The sequence below is a fragment of the Hyperolius riggenbachi genome, chromosome 2 (assembly GCF_040937935.1).
Source record: "Hyperolius riggenbachi isolate aHypRig1 chromosome 2, aHypRig1.pri, whole genome shotgun sequence".
In the NCBI taxonomy this organism is placed as follows: domain Eukaryota; kingdom Metazoa; phylum Chordata; class Amphibia; order Anura; family Hyperoliidae; genus Hyperolius; species Hyperolius riggenbachi.
Window position 1 is genome coordinate 78,147,408 of NC_090647.1, and position 23,772 is coordinate 78,171,179.

At 44.5% G+C, this 23,772-nt stretch overlaps 1 protein-coding gene across 3 annotated transcripts in view; it reads right to left on the bottom strand.

The window, feature by feature from the left end:
• SGCG (sarcoglycan gamma) overlaps positions 1–23,772 on the bottom strand; it is a 340,821-nt gene that overhangs the window by 127,049 nt on the left and 190,000 nt on the right. For 2 of the 3 annotated variants that reach the window (XM_068266947.1, XM_068266948.1), the window contains exon 2: positions 9,521–9,718. In XM_068266947.1, coding sequence (XP_068123048.1) covers positions 9,521–9,718 — 198 coding nt within the window. The remainder of the gene's footprint in view (positions 1–9,520; positions 9,719–23,772) is intronic. The other variant, XM_068266950.1, reaches the window with a different exon arrangement.

Below are 23,772 nucleotides of genomic sequence, written 5' to 3' on the forward strand. Positions count from 1 at the left end.
GCCAGGGTACACAGAATTACCTTCTGCTGCCAGTCTGCCACCAGCTATTACGTCAAACAATAGCTAGCTGCACACATAATTACTCCTCCATTCCTCCTGCTGCTGCTGCTGTCTGTCTGTGTTTCCCACTGCCAGGGTACACAGATTTACCTTCTGCTGCCACTCTGCCACCAGCTATTACGTCAAAAAATAGCTATATCTGTGTAATTGGTTGTAAAACCAAAACTACAAAACCATTACAAAAAAAAAGGTTTAATTTTTCTGAGGTGCCCGGGTTGAAAACTGTGTTGTCCCAGTTGTGTATTGGACACGATGTGGGCTGCACGACCGCTGTCTGGGACCTCCTGTTGTGTTTATTTACGGCCTGGTATCACCGCTAGGTACCAGGGCTATTATGTCACGCTGCCTACCTGCTGCCCACTCACACTACTCCTCCATTCCTCCTGCTGATGCTGCTGTCTGTCTGTGTTTCCCACTGCCAGGGTACACAGAATTAGCTTCTGCTGCCACTCTGCCACCAGCTATTACGTCAAACAATAGCTGCACACATAATTACTCCTCCATTCCTCCTGCTGCTGCTGCTGTCTGTCTGTGTTTCCCACTGCCAGGGTACACAGATTTACCTTCTGCTGCCACTCTGCCACCAGCTATTACGTCAAAAAATAGCTATATCTGTGTAATTTGTTGTAAAAACAAAACAAAAAAAACCAAAAAAAAAAAAAGGTTTAATTTTTCTGAGGTGCCCGGGTTGAAAACTGTGTTGTCCCAGTTGTGTATTGGACACAATGTGGGCTGCACGACCGCTGTCTGGGACCTCCTGCCTGCTGTGTTTATTTACAGCCCTGGTATCACCGCTAGGTACCAGGGCTATTATGTCACGCTGCCTGCCTCATTGACTGCCTGCTGCCACACACTCATCCTTCTCCTCCTGCTGCTGAATTTACCTCCTGCTGTCTGTGTGTTTCCACTGCCAGGGAGCACATACAATGGCGCTTCCAACATGCGTGCGCCACCAGCTATTTGTTACGCTCAAAAATAGCTGCATTTCTTTAAAAAAAAAAATTTGAAAAGAGAAATAAGTGAAGAAGAAGACGATATAGAAGAAGATGAAGAAGATGAAGAAGAAGAAGATGAAGAAGAAGAAGAAGAAGAAGAAGAAGAAGAAGAAGAAGGAGAAGAAGATGAAGATGAAGAAGAAGAAAATGAAGAAGATGATGAAGATGAAGAAGATGAAGAAGATGAAGAAGAAGAAGATGAAGAAGAAGAAGATGAAGAAGAAGAAGATGAAGATGAAGAAGAAGAAGAAGATGAAGAAGATGAAGATGAAGAAGATGAAGAAGAAGAAGATGAAGAAGAAGAAGATGAATAAGAAGAAGATGAAGATGATGAAGAAGAAGAAGATGAAAAAGATGAAGAAGATGAAGAAGAAGATGAAGAAGATGAAGAAGAAGATGAAGAAGATGAAGAAGAAGAAGATGAAGAAGAAGAAGAAGATGAAGAAGATGAAGAAGATGAAGAAGAAGATGAAGAAGATGAAGAAGATGAAGATGAAGAAGATGAAGAATATGAAGAAGAAGAAGATGAAGAAGATGAAGAAGAAGATGAAGAAGATGAAGAAGAAGATGAAGAAGGTGAAGAAGATGAAGAAAAAGAAGATGAAGAAGAAGAAGATGATGATGAAGAAGATGAAGAAGAAGAAGAAGACAATATAAAAGAAGAAGAAGATATAGAAGAAGAAGATATAGAAGAAGAAGATATAGAAGAAGAAGAAGAAGAAGATATAGAAGATAAAGAAGAAGAAGAAGAAGTATATACAGTACTGAACAAATTTCTGGACACAACTTCTCTTTTCAAATTTTTTTTTTAAAGGAACATCCCCACATAATCACTTGCTGTTGTTACTTGGAAAAAAAGAGGTTTCTTGCATCATTCACCCTCAAAACAAGTGTTGGAAGCTATTTAAGGCTATTTCGAATAGTCAGCTCGAATAATGAGCTTGAATACCGACTCGAATAGTGAGCTCGAATTCCGAGGTCGAATCGAATAGTAAAAATTATTCGACTCGAATATTCGACTGACCTCGAATAATTTACTATTCGAATTCGACCTAACTCGAATTTTGAAAAGGGGTATTTGAGCACCACTAATCAGGAACACTTCCCATGGTCCTGTTCACAGTGATAAATTGCATTGCATTCCTTGCCAGAACGCAACACAATTTTACAGTCAGCATTACTGTACATTACTTGCGCGTTCCATCGGGTACAGTGAGGCACACAGTCCAATGAAAGGTATGCTTCACTTTCACTGCAGTGCATTACCATGCCACTGCCGTTATACCTCAACGCCCTCGCTGCACTGTGAACATTGCAATAGGTGAAGCATTGCCTGGCGGCGAGCTGCATTACTGGTTGGTTGTACTGCCGCACTGCAATGTTCCACTGTGAGCAGAGCCTTAAGCTATACATTGCTGTATATTGGTATGTAACCCCGCCTTCCTATTAATGCTTAGCGAAGCCTCATGCAGGAACTTCTTCCAGAGTATTCAGGGAGACCAGGTATATTTTCTAATGGGTTTAGAAGTCTCATTCCACAGGGATCACCTGACAAGTCTTAACCACTTGCCGACCGCACACTCATAACGTGCGTCGGCAAAGTGGCAGCTGCAGGACCAGCGACGCAGTACTGCGTCGCCAGCTGCAGCCTAATTAATCAGGAAGCAGCCGCTCGTACGAGCGGCTGCTTCCTGTCAAATCACGGCGGGGGGCTCCGTGAATAGCCTGCGGGCCGCCGATGGCGGCTCGCAGGCTAGATGTAAACACAAGCGGAAATAATCCGCTTTGTTTACATTTGTACGGCGCTGCTGCGCAGCAGCGCCGTAAGGCAGATCGGCGATCCCCGGCCAATCAGCGGCCGGGGATCGCCGCCATGTGACAGGGGACGTCCTGTCACTGGCTGCACAGGACGGATAGCGTCCTGTGCAGCCCGGATCTCCAGGGGAGGCAGCAGGTAGGAGAGGGAGGGGGGAATTTCGCCGCGGAGGGGGGCTTTGAGGTGCCCCCCCCGCCACCCACAGCAGGCAGGAGAGATCAGACCCCCCCCAGCACATCATCCCCATAGGGGGGAAAAAAGGGGGGCAATCTGATCTCCCTGCCTGCACCCTGATCTGTGCTGGGGGCTGCAGAGCCCACCCAGCACAGATCAATCAAACCAGCGCTGGTCCTTAAGGGGGGGTAAAGGGTGGGTCCTCAAGTGGTTAAAGAGAAACTCCGACCAAGAATTGAACTTTATCCCAATCAGTAGCTAATACCCCCCTTTTACATGAGAAATCTATTCCTTTTCACAAACAGACCATCAGGGGGAGCTGTATGGCTTATATTGTGGTGAAACCCCTCCCACAAAGAAATTCTGAGTACGTACTCTTGGCAGTTTCCTGTCTGTGAACCCTGTTGCATTGTGGGAAATAGCTGTTTACAGCTGTTTCCAACTGCCCAAAAAGCAAGCAGCAGCTACATCACCTGCCAACAGTAAAAATGTCGCCATGTGATAAATGCCAGAATATAAATCAGGGATTTAAAATATTTTACAATGGGCAAACACTGACTAAATCATTTATACATAATTATTGTAAAAATATAGCACTTTTTTCATTACATTATTTTCACTGGAGTTTCTCTTTAAGAGAATGTAAACTGGGGTGAGGAAAGATTTTACAATGAGCAAACACTGACTAAATCATTTATAAAGGGATATTGTAAAAAAAATAAGCAATTTTATTTATTGCATTATTTTTAGTACGGTTCCTCTTTAAAGTGGATCTGAAATAAACTTTTACTCATTGCATAATTGTGTTGCTTTCATATAGTTTATAGGGCATTCCTCAAGCCAAATACTTTTTTTGTTTTGTTATAATACTCTAATTACCTATAAACTTAACAAGCCTCGCCCACAGCTTTTTCACAATGCCTTGGCACTGTAGCAAATTCTTATGGGAGCTCAGTCTGAGCAGGAGGAGGAGGTTACTAGCCAGAGATTTCAGAGGCAGAGGGGAGGAGGGAGGAGGAAAGGGGAATCAAGTTTTCACAGGCTGAGGGCTGGAGATACAGATCAGCTTGCCTGTGTGTAATGTGACAAACAGAACATGGGCGCTCTCATTGTATCACAGGAATAAATAATCATATACTGCTGAAGCTATTTGCAGCTAGATTTGCTGTGTAAACTATCTAAACGTTAGATAAGATATACATACAAGTTACTTGTTATAGTTATTTTTTCATCTCGGATCCGCTTTTAGTAAAACACACTTATTTGCTTTGAAAAGAAGATTTATTGACATTTTTCCATTCTTTTTTATTTTTTATTGTCCTTGTTTGACTGAAGAGCTGTCATTCTGACGCCCACGCTCACTGCATACTCGTCACCAAAACACAGGAAACAATTAGAGTAAATCTAAGTTTGCCACCAAAGACTTTCATTTGTCCATGCCAGAACCTTTTTTTCTTTCTGCATTTCCTGATCACTGTGACTGGCTCACAGTGATCTGGGATAAGGAGCCAATAAAAACAGCTCCTGACCAAGTTACGGCGGGGATGTGCTCTTGCAGGAAGCACCACAAGCCTCTTATTCTATAACTACCATTCCCTTTTTAGTGGATCCAGGTGAAAAAAAACCCTTTGTCCCTCAACACTGGTATACACATATTTTAAAATTAATTTCCGACCGCTCCTGCAACCACACAGATTACAAGAGTGTGCTTGCCAGGTACTACATGCCTACAGCACATTTTTTCAAAATAAAAAATTGGGGTGGCCTGCATGCGTGCAAGTCCCTGTTCATTTCAGTGGGGCTGATTGTAGCTTCTGATTTTCAATCGGGCTGTGGAGTGGATACAAAAATCATCCGACGCCAACTCTGAATCCGACTCCTTAGATTGCGATACCACCGACTCTGACGCCTCGACTTGACTCCAACTCCAACTCCAAAAATTGGGCGCTCATTTATTTAATTGTTTGAAAAGCTGACATGTTCTCAATCTCAAGTCCGCCTTCCATGTCCTAATGTGTCCACTGCCTTCTGTACACTGTCCATCACACAAAATTCCTATTTGTCTGCTATTACTTTGACTGCGATTTTCTGGAAAACCACAAAGTCTTTTGGACCTTTCCCTCCCTTGTTGTCCCTGTTCTCCACCACATGCCTAGCACGTTTCGTGGTTCTAATATGTATAGGAGCTTTGCTATTAACTTTTAAAGTCAGACCATAGATTTTAACGGGATTCGTGAATTAGCTTCGACAAAACTTGCTTCTCTTCCTGACATTGTAGAAATCCTTCTTACTTTACAGCAAAAATCACTCTGCAGCTACTATAGCTATCAAAAAATAGCTTTCAAACCTTTCATAGTCTGGACCCTGCTTTGTGCACTGGGCTGTGCCTTCCATGCAAAGAGGACAATACTTTGAGCTCTGTTTCACACACGCCACCACCTCCCCATGTTGAGTTACCTCATATTATCCATAACAAGTGAAAAGGAGAGTAACATGTACAGAATAACATCAATGCTCCCTTTCCCAATAGAGTGAATATGATGCTGTGGCTTTCTTGTGGAAGGCACTGGGCCAACACGGAAAGCCTCATCTTTCATGTTATTGCTGGAGGGTGTTTTGAGGGAATGAGGGTTACCCTGTGAAGAGATGGCCAAAGAAACACATTCCTGGCCATCACTGTTAAGACCTAACATTCTGTTGTCGCTTCCTCAGTGAACCTTTTATGCTGAAGCACATGACTGTACTATCAAAAAAGAGAAGGCAACATTTGTAGCACTAGATGCTTCGGGGAGTGGACCAGCTAACCAAGGGTATAAGTGACGAGCTCTCAAATGATACCCATTAGAATAATATTAGAAGAGGTAAAGGAAGCACAGTTCCTTAAAAGTCCCTTTATTTTTTAGCTGGGTCTATGATACAGTGGTGTACTGTGGGCATGATAAATTGCAGCCTGACAGCTGTTTCGCAAGAGAACTTGCTTCCTCAGAGGCTGTGCACCCATAGCCTCTGACAAAGAAAATTCTTGTTAACCCAGCTGAAAGCCAATGGACCTTTACCTCTTCTAATACTTCATCAGTGTTTCTCAAACCTGCCCTTGTGACTCCCCAAAGGTGCATGTTTTGCAGGCAACCTCACCTATGCACAGATGGAGTAATTAGTGTCTCAGCTAGGTGGATTCCATGTAGCTGAGACACTAATGACCCCACCTCTGCATAGGTGAGGTTGCCTGCAAAACATGCACCATTGGCGAGTCACGAGGACAAGTTTGAGAAACACTGTACTACATGACTGTACTATGCAACTATAGGATTACCCTTTCTGTGTGCATGGCAAACTAAGATGCTTATAATAATACGCTTTCTTGAAATCTCTTTCAATAAAAATATTGAAATTCGGATGCAGCTAGTACAGACAATGGCACTGAGAACCCTTCTCTTTTTTTCCACAAAATAATGTCTCAGGGTTGACTTTTCCACTTCAAGAGTTCTTTTCTTATTAAAGTGAAAATTAACCATGAATGGACACACCCAAGCAGACTCAAATGAAAGTAAATTGAATCACGGAACATTAACAGGCTGGTATCCATAATAATTAACATCAATTGAAAATGATTAATTACAGCATTAGTCTCTGGAACTTAATATAATAGTTAAAGCAAAAATCTTTAGCGCGGTGATTAATTGTGTAATGAGGACACAGAGAAACAGAAATTAAAAGATTAACTAAACAATAAAATAACCCGCGAATGGCACAATTAAAAAGAATTACATTTCTGCTAACAACTAAAAGAGATGAATTTTAATATGTTACAAGGAAGATGAATATTCACCATTAGCTGGTTTGTGGAGAACATCAATAATTAAAATAAAATCGTATGTTTCAGGTACATGGCATTTTACATGTTTATAAAAAATGTTTTTTATATTCCATTGTTAACTCGTTAACAAAAACAAAACAAAAAAATCCCATAAACTATGCATTGATTTTTTTCGCACAGCTGAATTCCAGGAGCTACATTATGGGGTTGTCATGTGCAGTACAGAAAAATGAGTGTCAAAGAGACACTGAACCGAAAAAAAAATTATAATATAATTAATTGGTTGTGTAGTACGGATAATTACTAGAACATTAGCAGCAAAGAAAATATTCTCATATTCTTATTTTCAGTTATATAGTGTTTTTTTTTTATAACATCGCATCATTCTCTAATATTTGCAGTTTACACACTACTCGGCATTCTAATTAATTTTACAGAGCAGGCTAGTGAACTATTGACCTGTTTTCTGCACAGAAAAACAGAGATAACAAGCTTCAGAAGACAGAGCTCTCTTTGACTTTGAAAGTCATGGAGCTCAATGGCTCTTTTGCATAGATAATAACTGGAGTTTCTTAGCTCTTCCTGTATTGGAAACAATATTAGACGTATGTCTCTGCTCTTAATGTTTTATTTCTTAGCTGTACTAAACATACAAATTATTATCTCATAATATTTTTTCCGCTTCAGTGTCTGAAAGTGGAAGTGGAACTATACCCAGGTAGTGGATAGTGGAACTATATCAGGTATAAAAGGTTAGCCACAACATGATAATCTTGATAGGAAGCTCAGGCTTGAACAACTCACACTTCGTGTGCAGCCTGGGTGTACTGATGGATGGGGAATAAAGCTTCAGGAACCAAATCTCATGCTGTTGTGAAACATTCCTTCTTTTACCTAAGTAACATTGCAAGGATTAAACACCTCATACCTCCAGTGGCTCTTCCAACTCTAGTTCAGGCCTTGATCACATCACGGCTGGACTACTGCAATGTTCTCTACACAGGCCTTCAAAACAAAGACCTGCACTGCCTGCAATTAGTACAGAATGCTGCTGCAAGGTTGTTAACCACTTGAGGACCCACCCTTTACCCCCCCTTAAGGACCAGCGTTATTTTTTGTGATCTGTGCTGGGTGGGCTCTGCAGCCCCCAGCACAGATCAGGTTTCATGCAGAGCGATCAGATCGCCCCCCCTTTTTCCCCCCTATGGGGATGGTGTGCAGGGGGGGTCTGATCGCTCTGGTGGGCAGGCTAGTTGCGGGGGGGGCACCTCAAAGCCCCCCTCCGCGGCGACATTCACCCCCCTCCCTCTCCTACCTGTCCCCCCGGCGATCGGGGCTGCACAGGACGCTATCCGTCCTGTGCAGCCAGTGACAGGACGTCCCATGTCACATGGCGGCGATCCCCGGCCGCTGATTGGCCGGGGATCGCCGATCTGCCTTACGGCGCTGCTGCGCAGCAGCGCCGTACAATGTAAACAAAGCGGATTATTTCCGCTTGTGTTTACATTTAGCCTGCGAGCCGCCATCGGCGGCCCGCAGGCTATTCACGGAGCCCCCCGCCGTGAATTGACAGGAAGCAGCCGCTCGCGCGAGCGGCTGCTTCCTGATTAATCAGCCTGCAGCTGGCGACACAGTACTGCGTCGCTGGTCCTGCAGCTGCCACTTTGCCGACGCACGGTATAAGCGTGCGGTCGGCAAGTGGTTAACTAGCCAACCCCGCCATTGCCACAAAACACCGAATCCTTCGCTCACTCCACTGGCTACCAATAAAATGGAGAATTCTGTTTAAGATTAGCTTATTGGCATTCAAATCCTTACACAATCTGGGCTCTGGATACCCGAAGGACTTGTTGCAACTGTATCACCCTCCCCACAATCTTAGATCAAAAGGATCTAATGTAACTAGGTTTAGGAAGCTGGCTATACTTGGGCTGCCTTGCTAACCTAATGCAGAGTGGCACAGGGAGGGCTTGATATATTTCTCTGATATGGATGCAGGATTGGCTCTCAATTCCCCCACTCACATCTTCCTCCAGGTCCCGATCACATGATATGTCATGTGATTGGGACCTAAAGGAGGATGTCAACATTACAGTGCTGCTCAATGGAGGAAGTGGAGAGCCGATCCTGCATCCAGATCATATGAATATAAAAATGCCTCCCTGCGCCACTCTGCATTAGGCTTAGGGCAGTGGCTTCACCAGGGGGGTCCGGTAGGGACGGATCGCATCAGGTGTCACCAGCAGAGGGATTGACACCAAGCTCCAGGCTAAGGCAACATGAAGTAGGGCAATGTAAATACAGACCTTCGCTTCTGCCTTCTCGGTGTTGAGCTGATAACAGAGTTCTGAGGCCTCCAGGGCCACCTGGTGATCATCGTAACAATCTCATACAACTAGCAATGTTACTACCTGGTGAGGTTGGAGATCCATGGGGGTGACACCATGAGTTTCCGCACTGGGTGGCATCACCCCTAGTGTAGCCTTTGGTTTAGGGAGGCTGGGGGAGTAAAGGGGATATGTGGCACCATTGTCCACAAAAAATAAAAATAAAAAATTCAGCATGTAAAAGATTAAAATATTCTGTAAATTCAATTATTTTTTTTTTAAACTCAAGATATGTATGTACAGCAAGGTAAAGAATATGACTGAGACTTACAGGCGAGAACCTCATGACTTTTAGAATCCAAATGGTCAGAGCAAAATTCACAACCAGGATGATGAGCAGAAGTAAGACAAACAGGTAGAGGCAGCGCTTCCTCCATCCATAGATGCCAATGCTATAGACATACTCCTTGTCTGGATGCTCTAAGCTTGTTTCTTGAGTGGTTGTGGTGTACTGTTCCCGGACCATCTGCTGCGGGGCACAAGAGCATATCATAATTAATGTGACCTTTTACTGGCTGGAGGCATGTTATTGCCCAGATTTTCATCATATACTTCTCTCAGACACAACAGTTGTGATCTATTAAAGCCAAACTAAAGGTTAAAAGTAAAAACAGATAGAGGGGCTAGTTGTGACCGATACAGCACTGTCCACTGTAAGGTTAGCTGCGGCGCTATTGCGTCCCCTGCTTGGTATTGGGTGGAGTTAAAACTACATAGCATCAGGCTTAGGTAGCCACAATTTTAAGCACACACAGTCCGGAACCAGTTAAAGGGGACCTGAAGATAGTTTAAAAAAAAGGAGAGTTTCACCAGGGGCTTCTGCTGGCCCCCTGCAGCCTCCCTGTGCCCGCAAAGTTACCAAACCATCTTCCGATACCCTGCCGTTGCTCTGTTTCTTTACCGCTGACTTAGAAGTCAATGGCCACTGCGTATGCACGGCTCTGGTACGCGCATCCTCGTTCAGACTCCCGTCCTGCACAGTGTGAGAAAATCTCTACTGCGCCTGCGCAGGGCACTCCCAGCATTGGGAGCACGAACGAGGACGCGCAGTGGCCATCAACTAGCAGAAACGACAGTGAGCCGCGGCAGGGAACCGGAGGATCTTTGAGTGACGGCGCGGGCACAGGGCCGACTGCAGGGGGCTGGTAGAAGCCCCAGGTAAGTGAAGCTCTTGTTTTTTAAAGGTATTTCAGGTTTCTTTGCTTTTTTCCAAGCAATACAGGCAGCTGTGGCTATCAGTACATCGCTGTGTTAACGGTGTCTAAACATAAACATTATATCCAGCACAGCAGAAATGCCAACGGTTTTCAATAAAGCTCTCCTCCTGACGTCAGTAGATTAGTGCATTTGGGATACTTTTACCTTTCCAGAGTCAGCAAACTATATCGGGAGCAGTTTTACACAGCTATAAATTGAGTTAAGTGAGGAAGCCTTTTATGCAGCAGCTTGCAGTCAATACTTTTGCCTAAATGTATCCATACATTCATTCATTCATTCATTCGTTAACATAGTACATCCATTTATTGGCCATATATTAGAATGCACAACAACAGAGTGAAGCAGAAGTCTAGGAGAGGAAACAAGATGAGTCAGTGAGTAAAAGATCTAGGCAGAGATTAGTCGCTGATATAGGGCAATGCCCCTGGTTACATTATTTGCTTGTCTGAAGAGGTGACTTTTGAAAGGGCTCTTGGAGGTTTCAAGAGTTGGAATTTGGAGCGGAACTTCAGAGTTGTGAAAAAAAACAATTTACATAAGGTCCTGTTGATTTGAAAAACAAACAAACAAACAAACCACAATATCAGCCATACAGAAGTCCCTGATGATCTATTAGAGAATAGGTAAAGATGTCTCATGGGAAAGGGAGTATCAGCTACTGATTGGGATAAAGTTCAAATCTGGGTTAAAGTTACTCTTTAACCTCCTTAGCGGTAACCCCGTGTGTGACACGGGGTAAGCCGCCGGAGGGTGCCGCTCAGGCCCTGCTGGGCCGATTTACATAATTTTTTTTTGCTGGACGCAGCTAGCACTTTGCTAGCTGCGCCAGCACACTGATCGCCGCCGGCCCGCGCCCGATCGCCGCTATCTGTTGCGATGCAACCCCCCCCCCCAGACCCCGTGCGCTGCCTGGCCAATCAGTGCCAGGCAGCGCCGAGGGGTGGATCGGGACTCCCAATGACGTCCCGACGTTGCTGACGTCGGTGACGTCATCCCGCCCCGTCGCCATGGCGACGGGGGAAGCCCTCCAGGAAATCCCGTTCTTTGAACGGGATTTCCTGATCGAAGCGGGTGGGGGGATGCCGCTGAGCAGCGGCTATCATGTAGCGAGCCCTGGGCTCGCTACATGATTTAAAAAAAAAAAAAACTGCTGCGCTGCCCCCTGGCGGAATTTTTCATACCGCCAGGGGGGTTAACAAACTGTCCCCCTCCTGCTGCTTAAAACTGTGTCTGTTCTTGGATGGTTTATTGGTTTTCCATATTAAAGAGGACCTATTTTATCATTTATAAAACCTTTAATATAACGCTCTATATCAGAGCTGCAAGGTTTGGTGGTTGTCAATGGCAGTAACTCACCCACTTGCTGCCTGTAAATCATAAAAGGTCTAAAACTTTGTCCCCCTCTATCGGCAAGACGGCTATGGACATTTTTAACCAAAGTGTTCCAACGTTCTTTGGCCACAGAGCTTCAGAAACCCTTTAGAAAAAAACAACAACACAGCAGTTTTGCAGATGAGGGGGGCAGAGTTTTAGACCTCTAATGATTTATAGGCATTGGGCACCTGGGAGAGTTATTACTGCTGACATCTGCCAATCCATGCAGCTCTAACATAGAGCTTAAAATTAAAGAGGAACTCCAGTGAAAATAACGTAATGTACAAAAGTGCTTAATTTTTACAATATTTATGTGTAAAGGATTTAGTCAGTGTTTGCCCATTGTAAAATCTTTTCTCTCCCTGATTTACATTCTGACATTTATCACATGGTGACATTTTTACAGCTGGCAGGTGAGGTCACTGGAAGGAGATGACGCATTTAAAACAGCTGTTATTTTCCACAATGCAACAAGGTTCACAGACCGGAAACTGTCAGGAACAAGGTCCTGACATCACACTGCGGGAAGGGGGTTCACCACAATATCAGCCATACAGCGCCCCCTGATGATCCGTTTGAGAAAAGGAAAAGATTTCTCATGGAAAAGGGGGTATCAGCTACTGGTTGGGATGCAGTTTAACTCTTGGTCACGGTTTCTCTTTAAGGGCTTATTTTATTTTTTTCCCTTTTCAATACAGTTCCTCTGTTGAGTTTGTCTTTTTGACTTATAGTAATTTTTTTTTTAACTATTGTATTTCATCCTTAATATAGAGTTTATGGTATGTATAAAGAGCGTGGTATAGTACTGTTTTTTTAGCTAGGCCTACTTATAACATTGAGTCTCAACTAGAAACTACACTTATCCGGCATCAGCTGATCCCTGTCAGTAATGGAGGTTTCTCTGTACTTTGGCTGGAGTAACACCTTCAGCTATATTTTGGTATATCGGTTAAAGAGGTATAAAACTCTGACATAATGTTCAATAAAAACATGTTTTCCTACTTTTTATAACCCATACAGTTATCATATTTGCTTTTGTGCACACGTATTATTATTCATTTAGAAATTATAAGTTCCCCAAGTTCAGTTTATTTACTCTGAAAGCTGCCAGTGCATTTTATTCATAACTGTTGCATTTCTACTGTAATGTACCCAGTAATGATTTCTGAGTAGTGTTTCAGTTCAGGACTCATTAGCAGAAGTTTCTGCACAGTCAGAGAATGTTTACCTAATTGTATCAAGTGAAGAATGTAAACACAAGATAAGGTTATCACCAGTTCGCTTGCGGGATCTCCATGCAGGAGAAAAAGTTAGCCCTGCAATTAACCCTTTGAAGGCTGTTTTACAAAAAAAATTGTGTTAGTATATTACTGTATATGTTGTAAATAATCTTTTGGAGCAAAGAAGAAATGCTGGGTTTCATTCCACTTTAAAGAACAAGCGACACCCATGCTAACCTAGAAATAAAAAACACATATATAAGTAGTTAAATACTGCTTCTACTTGCATAACAGATGTCTTGTACTATCCATGTACTGATTCCTGTGAATTTTACAAAGGAAAAGCAGAAAATCCTATTCTAGGCAGTGGCCATCTTGCCAAGCTAACGCTGACATCATATTTTCCCTGACCCTTGTTTCCCCCCCCCCCTTCTCTTGCTCACTGTGTATTCATTAGCTGCCCTCCTCCCAGAGTCTTCAGACACTTCCACTGAGGTGTATACTAGGAACTGCACCATCTTATACTCCAATCGCTGAGTCTCCTCAGCCTTGCTTGTAAACACAAGTGAGCAGAGTATCATGTTTCAGATAAGCAGCTAGGCAGGGAAATAAATGGAAGAGGAGGAATATATTATAGATAAAAAGCACTCCCAGCATTCAACTTTTTGGCACTGTTTGGCACTAGGGCTCATAAAGTATGTGATAACTCAAAACAAAAAAGTTTTGCAAGTTTTGAATGCAGGATTAGCATCTTTATCACGTAATACACTCAGACCAGTTGCTGTTGAAATTTAATTTTTATGGTGACAATACCGCTTTAAGACACTTTAATCAGCCATCTTCAGAAGAAGTAAGAAAAGTCATCTTACCCCTTTGACTGACATAGATGTCTTATTACGAAGCCAATTAATTACAGAACAAAGAATAGCATCGGCCACTGATTTAAGACATCTCATTAAATGAAAAGTAAATAATTGATCTCATACAATATCCTAAATTGGCATTTCAAGATCATTATTTTTATTCCGTAAATTGGACCTCGTGGACTGGCTGGTTAAGGAACCATTCTATGTGCAAGAATTACATTTAATGGCGATATATAATTGGAAATTATTACTTTTTTTCTTTTTAGTTCGCATGAATAATTCCTTAGAAATCAGCCTTCACAAGACCTTCTATCTGTCTGGAAATCACAGTCCTCTCTCCCCCAGTAAATCAAACACACGTTTTGATGATTTTCTATAGACAGACTCCACTCTTTGTTTACTCTCTGCGGCACAAAGTATAAGGGCATCGGCATTGATAAAACAGCCCCAGATGATTAAAGGGAACTCCTGTGTATTCATTATTTTACTATTTAGTCTCTGCTTTTAACAGAAATCTGTAATGATAGAAATATGGAAACTTGTATCTACAAAGTCCAAGTACAGCTTTACTACAAAGGCCTCCTTTATCCTCCCTGAAATAATTTATGATATATAATACTTTTTATTTCCTGAAAACAGTGATGGTTACATAACCAGTGGTATGCCATGCTTTCTTCTTCATGAGCATTGTTGAGCAGTGGTGGCTTCTGGGAGGGGAGGTGTGGCTGTACTACTACCATTTGCCACCCTTTCCAATCAGGGCTCAGGGCAGGGGCTTGGATGAGCCCTCACTCAATTCCTCTCCTGTTTGGCTCAGTGGGAGTGGAGTTTACATGGCATGGGAGTTGTAAGCCTGTCACACACTTTCACTTACGATTGATCAAGGATTAGACAGTTTTACCACCTCCTCCATGTAGTATGAAGGCCAGCTGATTTTGAATATTATGAATAGATTGTGTAGGTAAGCTCTCATACTACATGGAGATGGTCAAATCGGTCAGTGATTGGTCAATCAAAATTGAAGGTACACGCATCCAATTTTAATTGGCCAATCACTGAACAATTCTATCACCCCCATGTGGTATGATAGTTTTCTTACACAATCTGTTCATAATATTAAAAATCTATTGGCCCTCATACTGCATGGAGGTGGTAAAACTGGCCAATCATAATTGAAGGTGTGTACCAGCCTTGAAACTCAGAATAAACAATAAAGAACTCTAGAATCTGAGCAGATAGCTGTAGTGTAGAGTAAACCCTGGTACACACTTTCAATTACAATTGGCCAATCACTGACCACCCTCATACAGTATGGGGGGCAACAGATATTGAATACCATGATTAGATAGTGTTGGTAACCCTCATACTACATGGAGGTAGTAAGTGATTGCCCAATCATAATTAAAAGTGTGTATTAGGCTTTAGTTCACCAAATAAACAGAAATATCAGTGAAATCAGGCATAGAGTTATCAATACCTTATACATAAAAATTCAATCCAAGGTTTCCAGTCTGTCTCAAAGAGCCACAAACGATCATCTAGTATACTGGCTATTCTTTCATGTACCATAAAATTACTATGGTCTGTTTTTTATTTCTTTAAAGAGACTCTAAAGTCTCTTTTTTAACTGTTTTTCTCATATAATGCTTTTCAGCATGAATGCCACACTTGAATCGCCGCATCCCCGCGGTAGATGGGTGATTTATTGCTGTGTTATAGACCAGCAAAGTTCTACGACTTTGCTGGTCGCAGATTGTGCTGCCCTGGCTCGCAGGGCTTCTCTTCCTGGAAAGGCTGAGCTTTGAGCGGTAGCTCAGCCTCTCCGCAATCTTTGTGAGTCTCCGCCTCCTTCCTGCCCCTCTCAGTGAAAGAAGACAGAGGAGCGGGGAGAGGCGACGATCCGCAGAGATTGACTGTGGAAGAGGCAGAGCTACAGCCTAAAGCTCTGCCTCTTTGAGGAAGTGAAGCCCTGCGAGCCCGGGAGCTTTGCAGGCCTATTAAACAGCAATAAATCACCCATCTGCCACGGGGATGCAGCGAATGAAGTGGGGCAATCATGCTGAAAAGGATTTTTTTTTATGTAACGTTATCTTATCTTTTTCTTTTAACTATTTATCAATAGTTTGTTGGCTTTTGCAAGTCGTAGTCACAGGCCTGTAAGTTGCAATAGAGGGATCTGAACTAGGCACCGAAAGGATATATATATATAAGCAGCTGTTTGTGTCTGTGATAATGTCTCAGCCAACAGTTCCTCAACAATCTATTCTTGGAATGAGCAGCTGCCACACAGGAAATGCAATATGCATAAAGAAGCATAATGCGTGGATGTGGCGTTGTCTCCATTATGTCTGAAGATGAGGGTCTGGGATCACCTGAGACACAGTCACACTCCCCTCCTTGTAGTGCAGCTCTGGAAGAGCTCTGCTCACGCTCTTTGTAATTACTGAAGTGGAGCAATACTGTGTACACTGACATTGCTCTATTGAATACAAACAGGACTCTGCTTCTTCTGTATGAGGAATACATGTACAGTATATTTTTGTTTTGTTCTAGTAAATTGTGATATAGTAGCAGAGGCGTCACTAGTGTTGGTGTCATCCAGCGTGGAAACTCATGGTGTCACCCCTCTTTTACCCCATGAACCTCCAACGTCAAGGGATGAGCAGGCAAATGTTTTATGTTCGATCTTGTGGCAAATGTACCTATAACTTGCTTGCCAAACGGTTTCATGCAAATGACGCATTTTTACATGAAAATTTGCTTTTATACACTTCAGTGAATTCACTGGACGAAGGGGATTAAACAACCTCCCCCTTTCCCCCAGAGCCCTTGTCCACCACGCAGACTTGCTATAGTCATGTCTCTTTGTAAATCCAAGCATATCCTAAAACATTGTAAAACAGTCTCTCACTGTGGCGTGAACATCTGTGCTGCATTTTGTCACACCGAGGGGTGGGGTTTGTTTTAGTTTTGGGCATTACCGGCATGAAGGCAGCAAATAGTGCCCCCCCCCCCCCCCACAGAACAAGGGACTGGCAGTGTCTCTGACCATTTCTGTGGGAGCCTCCAGCAGGCTGTACTGTGGTAATAAAAATCTGTCCTTTTTTATTGACAGGCCATTTACATGTTACATGAAGATGCCACAAAGAGGACATTAAACACTTGTGCCTATAATGGAGGAACCAATGAAACATCACAATTACAAGTCTACACATAGACCTATAAACTAGAGTGCCTCTTTAATACACATAAGTGATGCAGGTTTATAGTCCCTTCTCTCCCCTTGGGAAAACGAAGGAGGCACCCGTGGACGTGTATCCATAGTTCAGATAGAAATTTGCGGCAGTTTTAGTGAGGTTCTAGGCAGTGGCGTACCTAGGGCTTTTGACACCCGGTGCTGGGTATTATACGACCCCCCCCCCCCCCCCCCCCCAAAAAGTAAAGGGGCAAAAAATGGGTGGCGCTATAGCACGCCGCGGCAAAAAAATGGGTGTGGCCATGACCGGATGAGGGCGGAGCTAACTGTAATTTAACGTGAACCCGGGTGAGAGTCATATGGAGGCTGCCATATTTATTTCCTTTTAAACAAAACTAGTTGCCCTGCTGATCTATTTGGCTGCAGTAGCGAACTGAATCACACCAGAAACAAGCATGCTTGTTCAGGGTCTATGGTTGAAAGAATTAGAGGCAGAGGACCAGCACGGCAGCCAGGCAACTGATATTGCTTAAAAGGAGATAAATATGGCAGCCTCAATATTATTCTCACCTCGGGTTCCCTTTAAAAGTGCAACGCAAAGACAGTGGACCCAAGTTTTGGTCACCCTTTCCCCAGAAAATTCACATACTTGTGCAGGTTTTCTCAAGAAAATAAACGTAATGTGTGCAGATTTGCCCAGAGAATACGTTCAATCATGTCGGTAGATTTGCCCAGAAAATACATGGAATCATGTCGGCAGATTTGCCCAGAAAATACATGCAATCATGTCAGCAGATTTGCCCAGAAAATACATGCAATCATATCGGCAGATTTGCCCAGAAAATACATGCAATCATGTCGGCAGATTTGCCCAGAAAATACATGGAATCATGTCGGCAGATTTGCCCAGAAAATACATGCAATCATGTCAGCAGATTTGCCCAGAAAATATATGCAATCATGTCGGCAGATTTGCCCAGAAAATACATGCAATCATATCGGCAGATTTGCCCAGAAAATACATGCAATCATGTAGGCAGATTTGCCCAGAAAATACATGCAATCATGTCGGCAGATTTGCCCAGAAAATACATGCAATCATGTCAGCAGATTTGCCCAGAAAATACATGCAATCATGTCGGCAGATTTGCCCAGAAAATACATGCAATCATGTCGGCAGATTTGCCCAGAAAATACATGCAATCATGTCGGCAGATTTGCCCAGAAAATACATGCAATCATGTAGCAGATTTGACCAGAAAATACATGCAAACGTGTGGCAGACCAGTCCAGAAAACACTTCAATCGTGTAGCAGACCTGGCCAAAACATAAACGCTACACCTGGCTGCTAATATAAATAAAAAAAAACAAAAACATTTACTCACCTGCAGCAGAGCTCCTGTTCCGGCCTCCGTCCAGTGCGCAGCTCCCACGATCCTCTGCAGCCAGCAACTAAAACTCCCAAAGTCTCCAGAGCAGGGCTTCGGACATTTTACTATAGCCCTGCTCTGCCGCTGCGGTGAACTGACACGGCATCTATTAAATGCCGAAAGTCAGTTCATGCTGGGGGGTGCTTGGAGAATTTTAGGGGATGCTTCAGCACCCAAAGCACCCCCCCCCCGGTGCCGCCACTGCCCCCAGTATAGGTAGCTAGCAGTTGCCCCCAGTATAGGCAGCTAGTTGCCCCCAGTTAAGGTAGTATAGTTGCCCCAATATAGCTAGTATAGTTGCCCCCAGGATAGGCAGCATAGCTGCTGTCCCCAGTGTAGCTAGTATAGTGGCCCCCGTACAACTGCCCTCCAGTATAGGTAGTATAGTGGCCCACAGTTTAGATAGTATAGTTGCCCCCAGTGTAGCCTCCATTGTAGCTGGTATGGTGCCCCCCCCCCCCAGTATAGGTAATATAGTGGCCCCCATAGTTGCCCCCAGTATAGCTAGTATAGTGACCCCCCAGGCCCAGTGTAGCTAGTATAGTGGCCCCCCGTATAGTGGCCCCAGTATAGCTAGTATAGGGGCCCCAAGTTTAGGTAGTATAGTGGCCCTCAGTTTAGGTAGTATAGTGTCCCCCAGTTTAGGTAGTATAGTGGCCCCCAGTTTAGGTAGTATAGTGGCCCCCCGTTTAGCTGCCCCCAGTATAGTGGCCCCCAGTTTAGGTAGTATAGTGACCCCCAGTTTAGCTGCCCCCTGTATAGTGGCCCCCAGTTTAGGTAGTATAGTGGCCCCCCGTTTAGCTGCCCCCAGTATAGTGGCCCCAGTTTAGGTAGTATAGTGGTCCCCCGTTTAGCTGCCCCCAGTATAGTGGCCCCCAGTTTAGGTAGTATAGTGGCCCCCAGTTTAGCTGCCCCCAGTATAGTGGCCCCCAGTTTAGGTAGTATAGTGGCCCCCAGTTTAGCTGCCCCCAGTATAGTGGCCCCAGTTTAGGTAGTATAGTGGCCCCCAGTTTAGCTGCCCCCAGTATAGTGCCCCCCCCCTCCGTGTAGCTAGAAGGAGGGGTGACAGCAGGGATAGCGGTGGGGAGGGGGGGACATATCTCCCCCCTCCCTCACCTGGGTCCCCTCCTTCTGCCTCTTCCCCCCCCAAGATGTGGGCAGCGGGCAGCAAACAGGGCGAGCAGGCAGGCGCGGAGAATACTCACGTTACTTCCGCGTATCAGCCTGGAACATGCGTCGCCGTCACGTGCCTCTACTGTGCCTCCAATGATTGGAGGCGCAGAAGAGGCACGTGACGGCGACGCAGCGTTCCAGGCTGATACGCGGAAGTAACGTGAGTATTCTCCGTGCTCGCCTGCTCGCTAACCACTGCCCCCGGCCCGCTGCCCGCATTTTGAGTGGGGATAAGAGAGGCAGAAGGAGGGGACCCAGGTGAGGGAGGGGGGGGGGGGTTATGTCCCCCCTCTCCGCCGCTATCCCTGCTGTCACCCCTCCTCCTAGCGCTGCTCTTCCCCTCCTGAGTCCGGCATCTATGGGGGGTCGTGGCGACACCCCCCTGGCTGTCTGGCACCCGGTGCGCCGCGCCCCCCTGCGCCCTGTGGTAGAAACGCCACTGGTTCTAGGTTCCTACCTTGTAGTAGTAAGACTCACACGTAAGGTAGTAGGTGTAACTTCTCAAATTTTATTAGGGCACATATGACAACGCGTTTCACAGCTCAAGCCGCTTCCTCAGGTCTGTAGTAGTGCCTGGTAGGTCACGTCTCTTCTGAGCGCCCAAAAAATTTGAGAAGTTACACCTACTACCTTACGTGTGAGTCTTACTACTACAAGGTAGGAACCTAGCACCTCCTTTTGATAATACTCCAGATCGGGCTCCTGGTCTCCCTGTGCTTTTTTGTTTCCTACAAGAGCCTGCCCTCCTCTCCCATTACCTAGCAGCCATCTCTCACTTAATTTTGCTGTCTATTCTTTAAAGAGGAACTGTAGTGAAAATAACATAATTAATAAAATTGCTTATTTTTTACAAAAATAATTGATAGATAATTTAGTCATGCTTGCCCACTGTAAACGCTTTCCTTTTCCTGTTTTACATTCTGAATTTTACCACGGGTGGTGACATCTGTAGTATTGGCAGGTGATCTGTGCGGAATGTTCGTTACTGAGAGTTCTATGCACAGAGGGAGATACTGCTTGTATGGCAGTTGGAAACAGCTATTATTTCCCACAATACAATGAGGTTCTCAGACAGCAAGCTGTCAGGACCATGGTCATTACATCACACTGTGGGAGGGGTTTCATTACAATATCAGCCACACAGACCCCCCGATGATCTGTTCGAGAAAAGGTAAAGATTTCTTATGGGGAAGGGGTATCAGCTACTGGTTGGATTAATGTTTAATCCTTGGTTAAAGTTCCTCTTTAACTATATCTTAGTAACTACGTCTATACTAAGTGTGTGGACCTTGTGTGCCCTCCTATGTATACACAATTATTTTGTTGTGTACTGTGAGATTGGAAATGGCGCAGTAGAATTACACAAATCCTCGGTAACAAAGGAAGTATAACACACTTACCTTCCAGCGGTAGGTCCCGCAACAGCTCTGGCGTGGTCCGGGCGAGCGGCGGGACTGTCGTGCAGGAATCCTCTGGCGGGATCCCCGGCTTCCCTTAGCCAGCATTTTAGGCTAAGGAGGAGGATGTAGGTGGTGATGTCACCAATTGGAGGAGTGGCTGCTGGATGCAGAGGCTGCATTTAAGGTTAGGAGCATTCAATGCTCGCTGACCTTGATACTAATCAGTTCGCTGGTTCCTGGTCTAGCTATATTCATATATTGTGTAGACGCACAATATATATGTACTCCAGTTAGTCAGTCTTTTGCTGTATATTATATCTATTTGTAATTCCTTCGTAATATCCTCCTGATATTATTGAAGTAACATCTCATTGTATATTTATTTGTGTACCGATCTCTTGCTTGTTCCTGACCTTGCTCTAGTTTAGTCCTTTTGTACCGCTGCCATCTGATTTACGTTACTTACTCGGCCTGTCCCTAACTCTGTTACTGCCTGATCCAGGGGTGCAGCTAAGGTTTTTGTGGCCCCAAGCGGACTGTAGCAAGAGGCCCTATCCTGCGGCGCGCGAAGCCCGCCGCGGCGAAAAATGGGTGTGGTTATCCCGCATAAGTGGGCGTGGCCATGACATGTGGGTGGAGCAGGAGGGCGGATTGGGGCGGGGCTGTTTGCGGGGAAAAAATGGATGTTGGGGTGATTGAGGCGCGCGTAGCGCGCCGATAGATGGGCGCGGCCATGACATTGTATGGGTGAAGCTTAACCGTAGCACAGCAAATATAGCCAACTATGACCATTAAATAATAAATGCAGCAACAGTTACCCCAGACACCAGAAAATAAAAACGCAATTTGGGCCACATTTCAGCAGAAATCAAACGCAATTAGGGCACATTTTCAGCAGAAATCAAACGCAATTAGGGCACATTTTCAGCCGAAATCAAACGCAATTAGGGCACAGTTCAGCAGAAATCAAACGCAATTAGGGCCACATTTTCAGCAGATATCAAACGCAATTAGGGCACAGTTCAGCAGAAATCAATCGCAATTAGGGCACAGTTCAGCAGAAATCAAACGCAATTAGGTCCACATTTTCAGCAGATATCAAACGCAATTAGGGCACAGTTCAGCAGAAATCAATCGCAATTAGGGCCACATTTTCAGCAGATATCAAACGCAATTAGGGCACAGTTCAGCAGATATCAATCGCAATTAGGGCCACATTTTCAGCAAATATCAAACGCAATTAGGGCACAGTTCAGCAGAAATCAATTGCAATTAGGGCCACATTTTCAGCAGATATCAAACGCAATTAGGGCACAGTTCAGCAGAAATCAATCGCAATTAGGGCCACATTTTCAGCAGATATCAAACGCAATTAGGGCACAGTTCAGCAGAAATCAATCGCAATTAGGGCCACATTTTCAGCAGATATCAAACGCAATTAGGGCACAGTTCAGCAGATATCAATTGCAATTAGGGCACATTTTCAGCAGATATCAAACGCATTTAGGGCACAGTTCAGCAGAAATCAATCGCAATTAGGGCCACATTTTCAGCAGATATCAAACGCAATTAGGGCACAGTTCAGCAGATATCAATCGCAATTAGGACCACATTTTCAGCAGATATCAAACGCATTTAGGGCACAGTTCAGCAGAAATCAATCACAATTAGGGCCACATTTTCAGCAGATATCAAACGCAATTAGGGCACAGTTCAGCAGAAATCAATCGCAATTAGGGCCACATTTTCAGCAGATATCAAACGCAATTAGGGCACAGTTCAGCAGATATCAATCGCAATTAGGACCACATTTTCAGCAGATATCAAACGCATTTAGGGCACAGTTCAGCAGAAATCAATCACAATTAGGGCCACATTTTCAGCAGATATCAAACGCAATTAGGGCACAGTTCAGCAGAAATCAATCGCAATTAGGGCCACATTTTCAGCAGATATCAAACGCAATTAGGGCACAGTTCAGCAGATATCAATCTCAATTAGGACCACATTTTCAGCAGATATCAAACGCATTTAGGGCACAGTTCAGCAGAAATCAATCGCAATTAGGGCTGCAAAAAGAAAAGAATTTACTCACCTGGCAGGCTGGCACTGGCAGAAGTCTTCTCTCCCCGTCTCCTCTCCCGGCCGGCTCCTCAGGCGCACAGTTCCCACGGAGCTCCCTCCCTGGCTTCCTCCTCCAATCTCCCGCGCTCGCGCGCTGATTCATGCAGGGCTACGGGAAGATGGCCACCCGAAGCCCTGTACTGGAGAGTACAGGGCGCCATCTTCCTGTAGCCCTGCTCTGCTCTGCCAGTGCCAGCCCCGCGGGGCTGCGGGGAAAAAGTGACGTCACGCCGACGTCACGGAGCCGCCGAGGCCCCTAAGATCATGAGGCCCCAAGCGACCGCTTGGTTCGCTTTATGCCTCGCGGCGCCCCTGGCCTGATCCTTGCAAAACGACTGGCATCTGATACACGTGTATGACCCTGCTCGGATTTGACTACGATTTTGCTTAACGACTTTGTACCTCGATATCTTTACTTGTGCACAAGTTCTGACTGTTAGATTACACCTTGTACTTTTGTTGTGTAATTATCTAAAGTGTTACCTTGTCACGCACCAGCGTGATAGGAAGGAATCTATTCT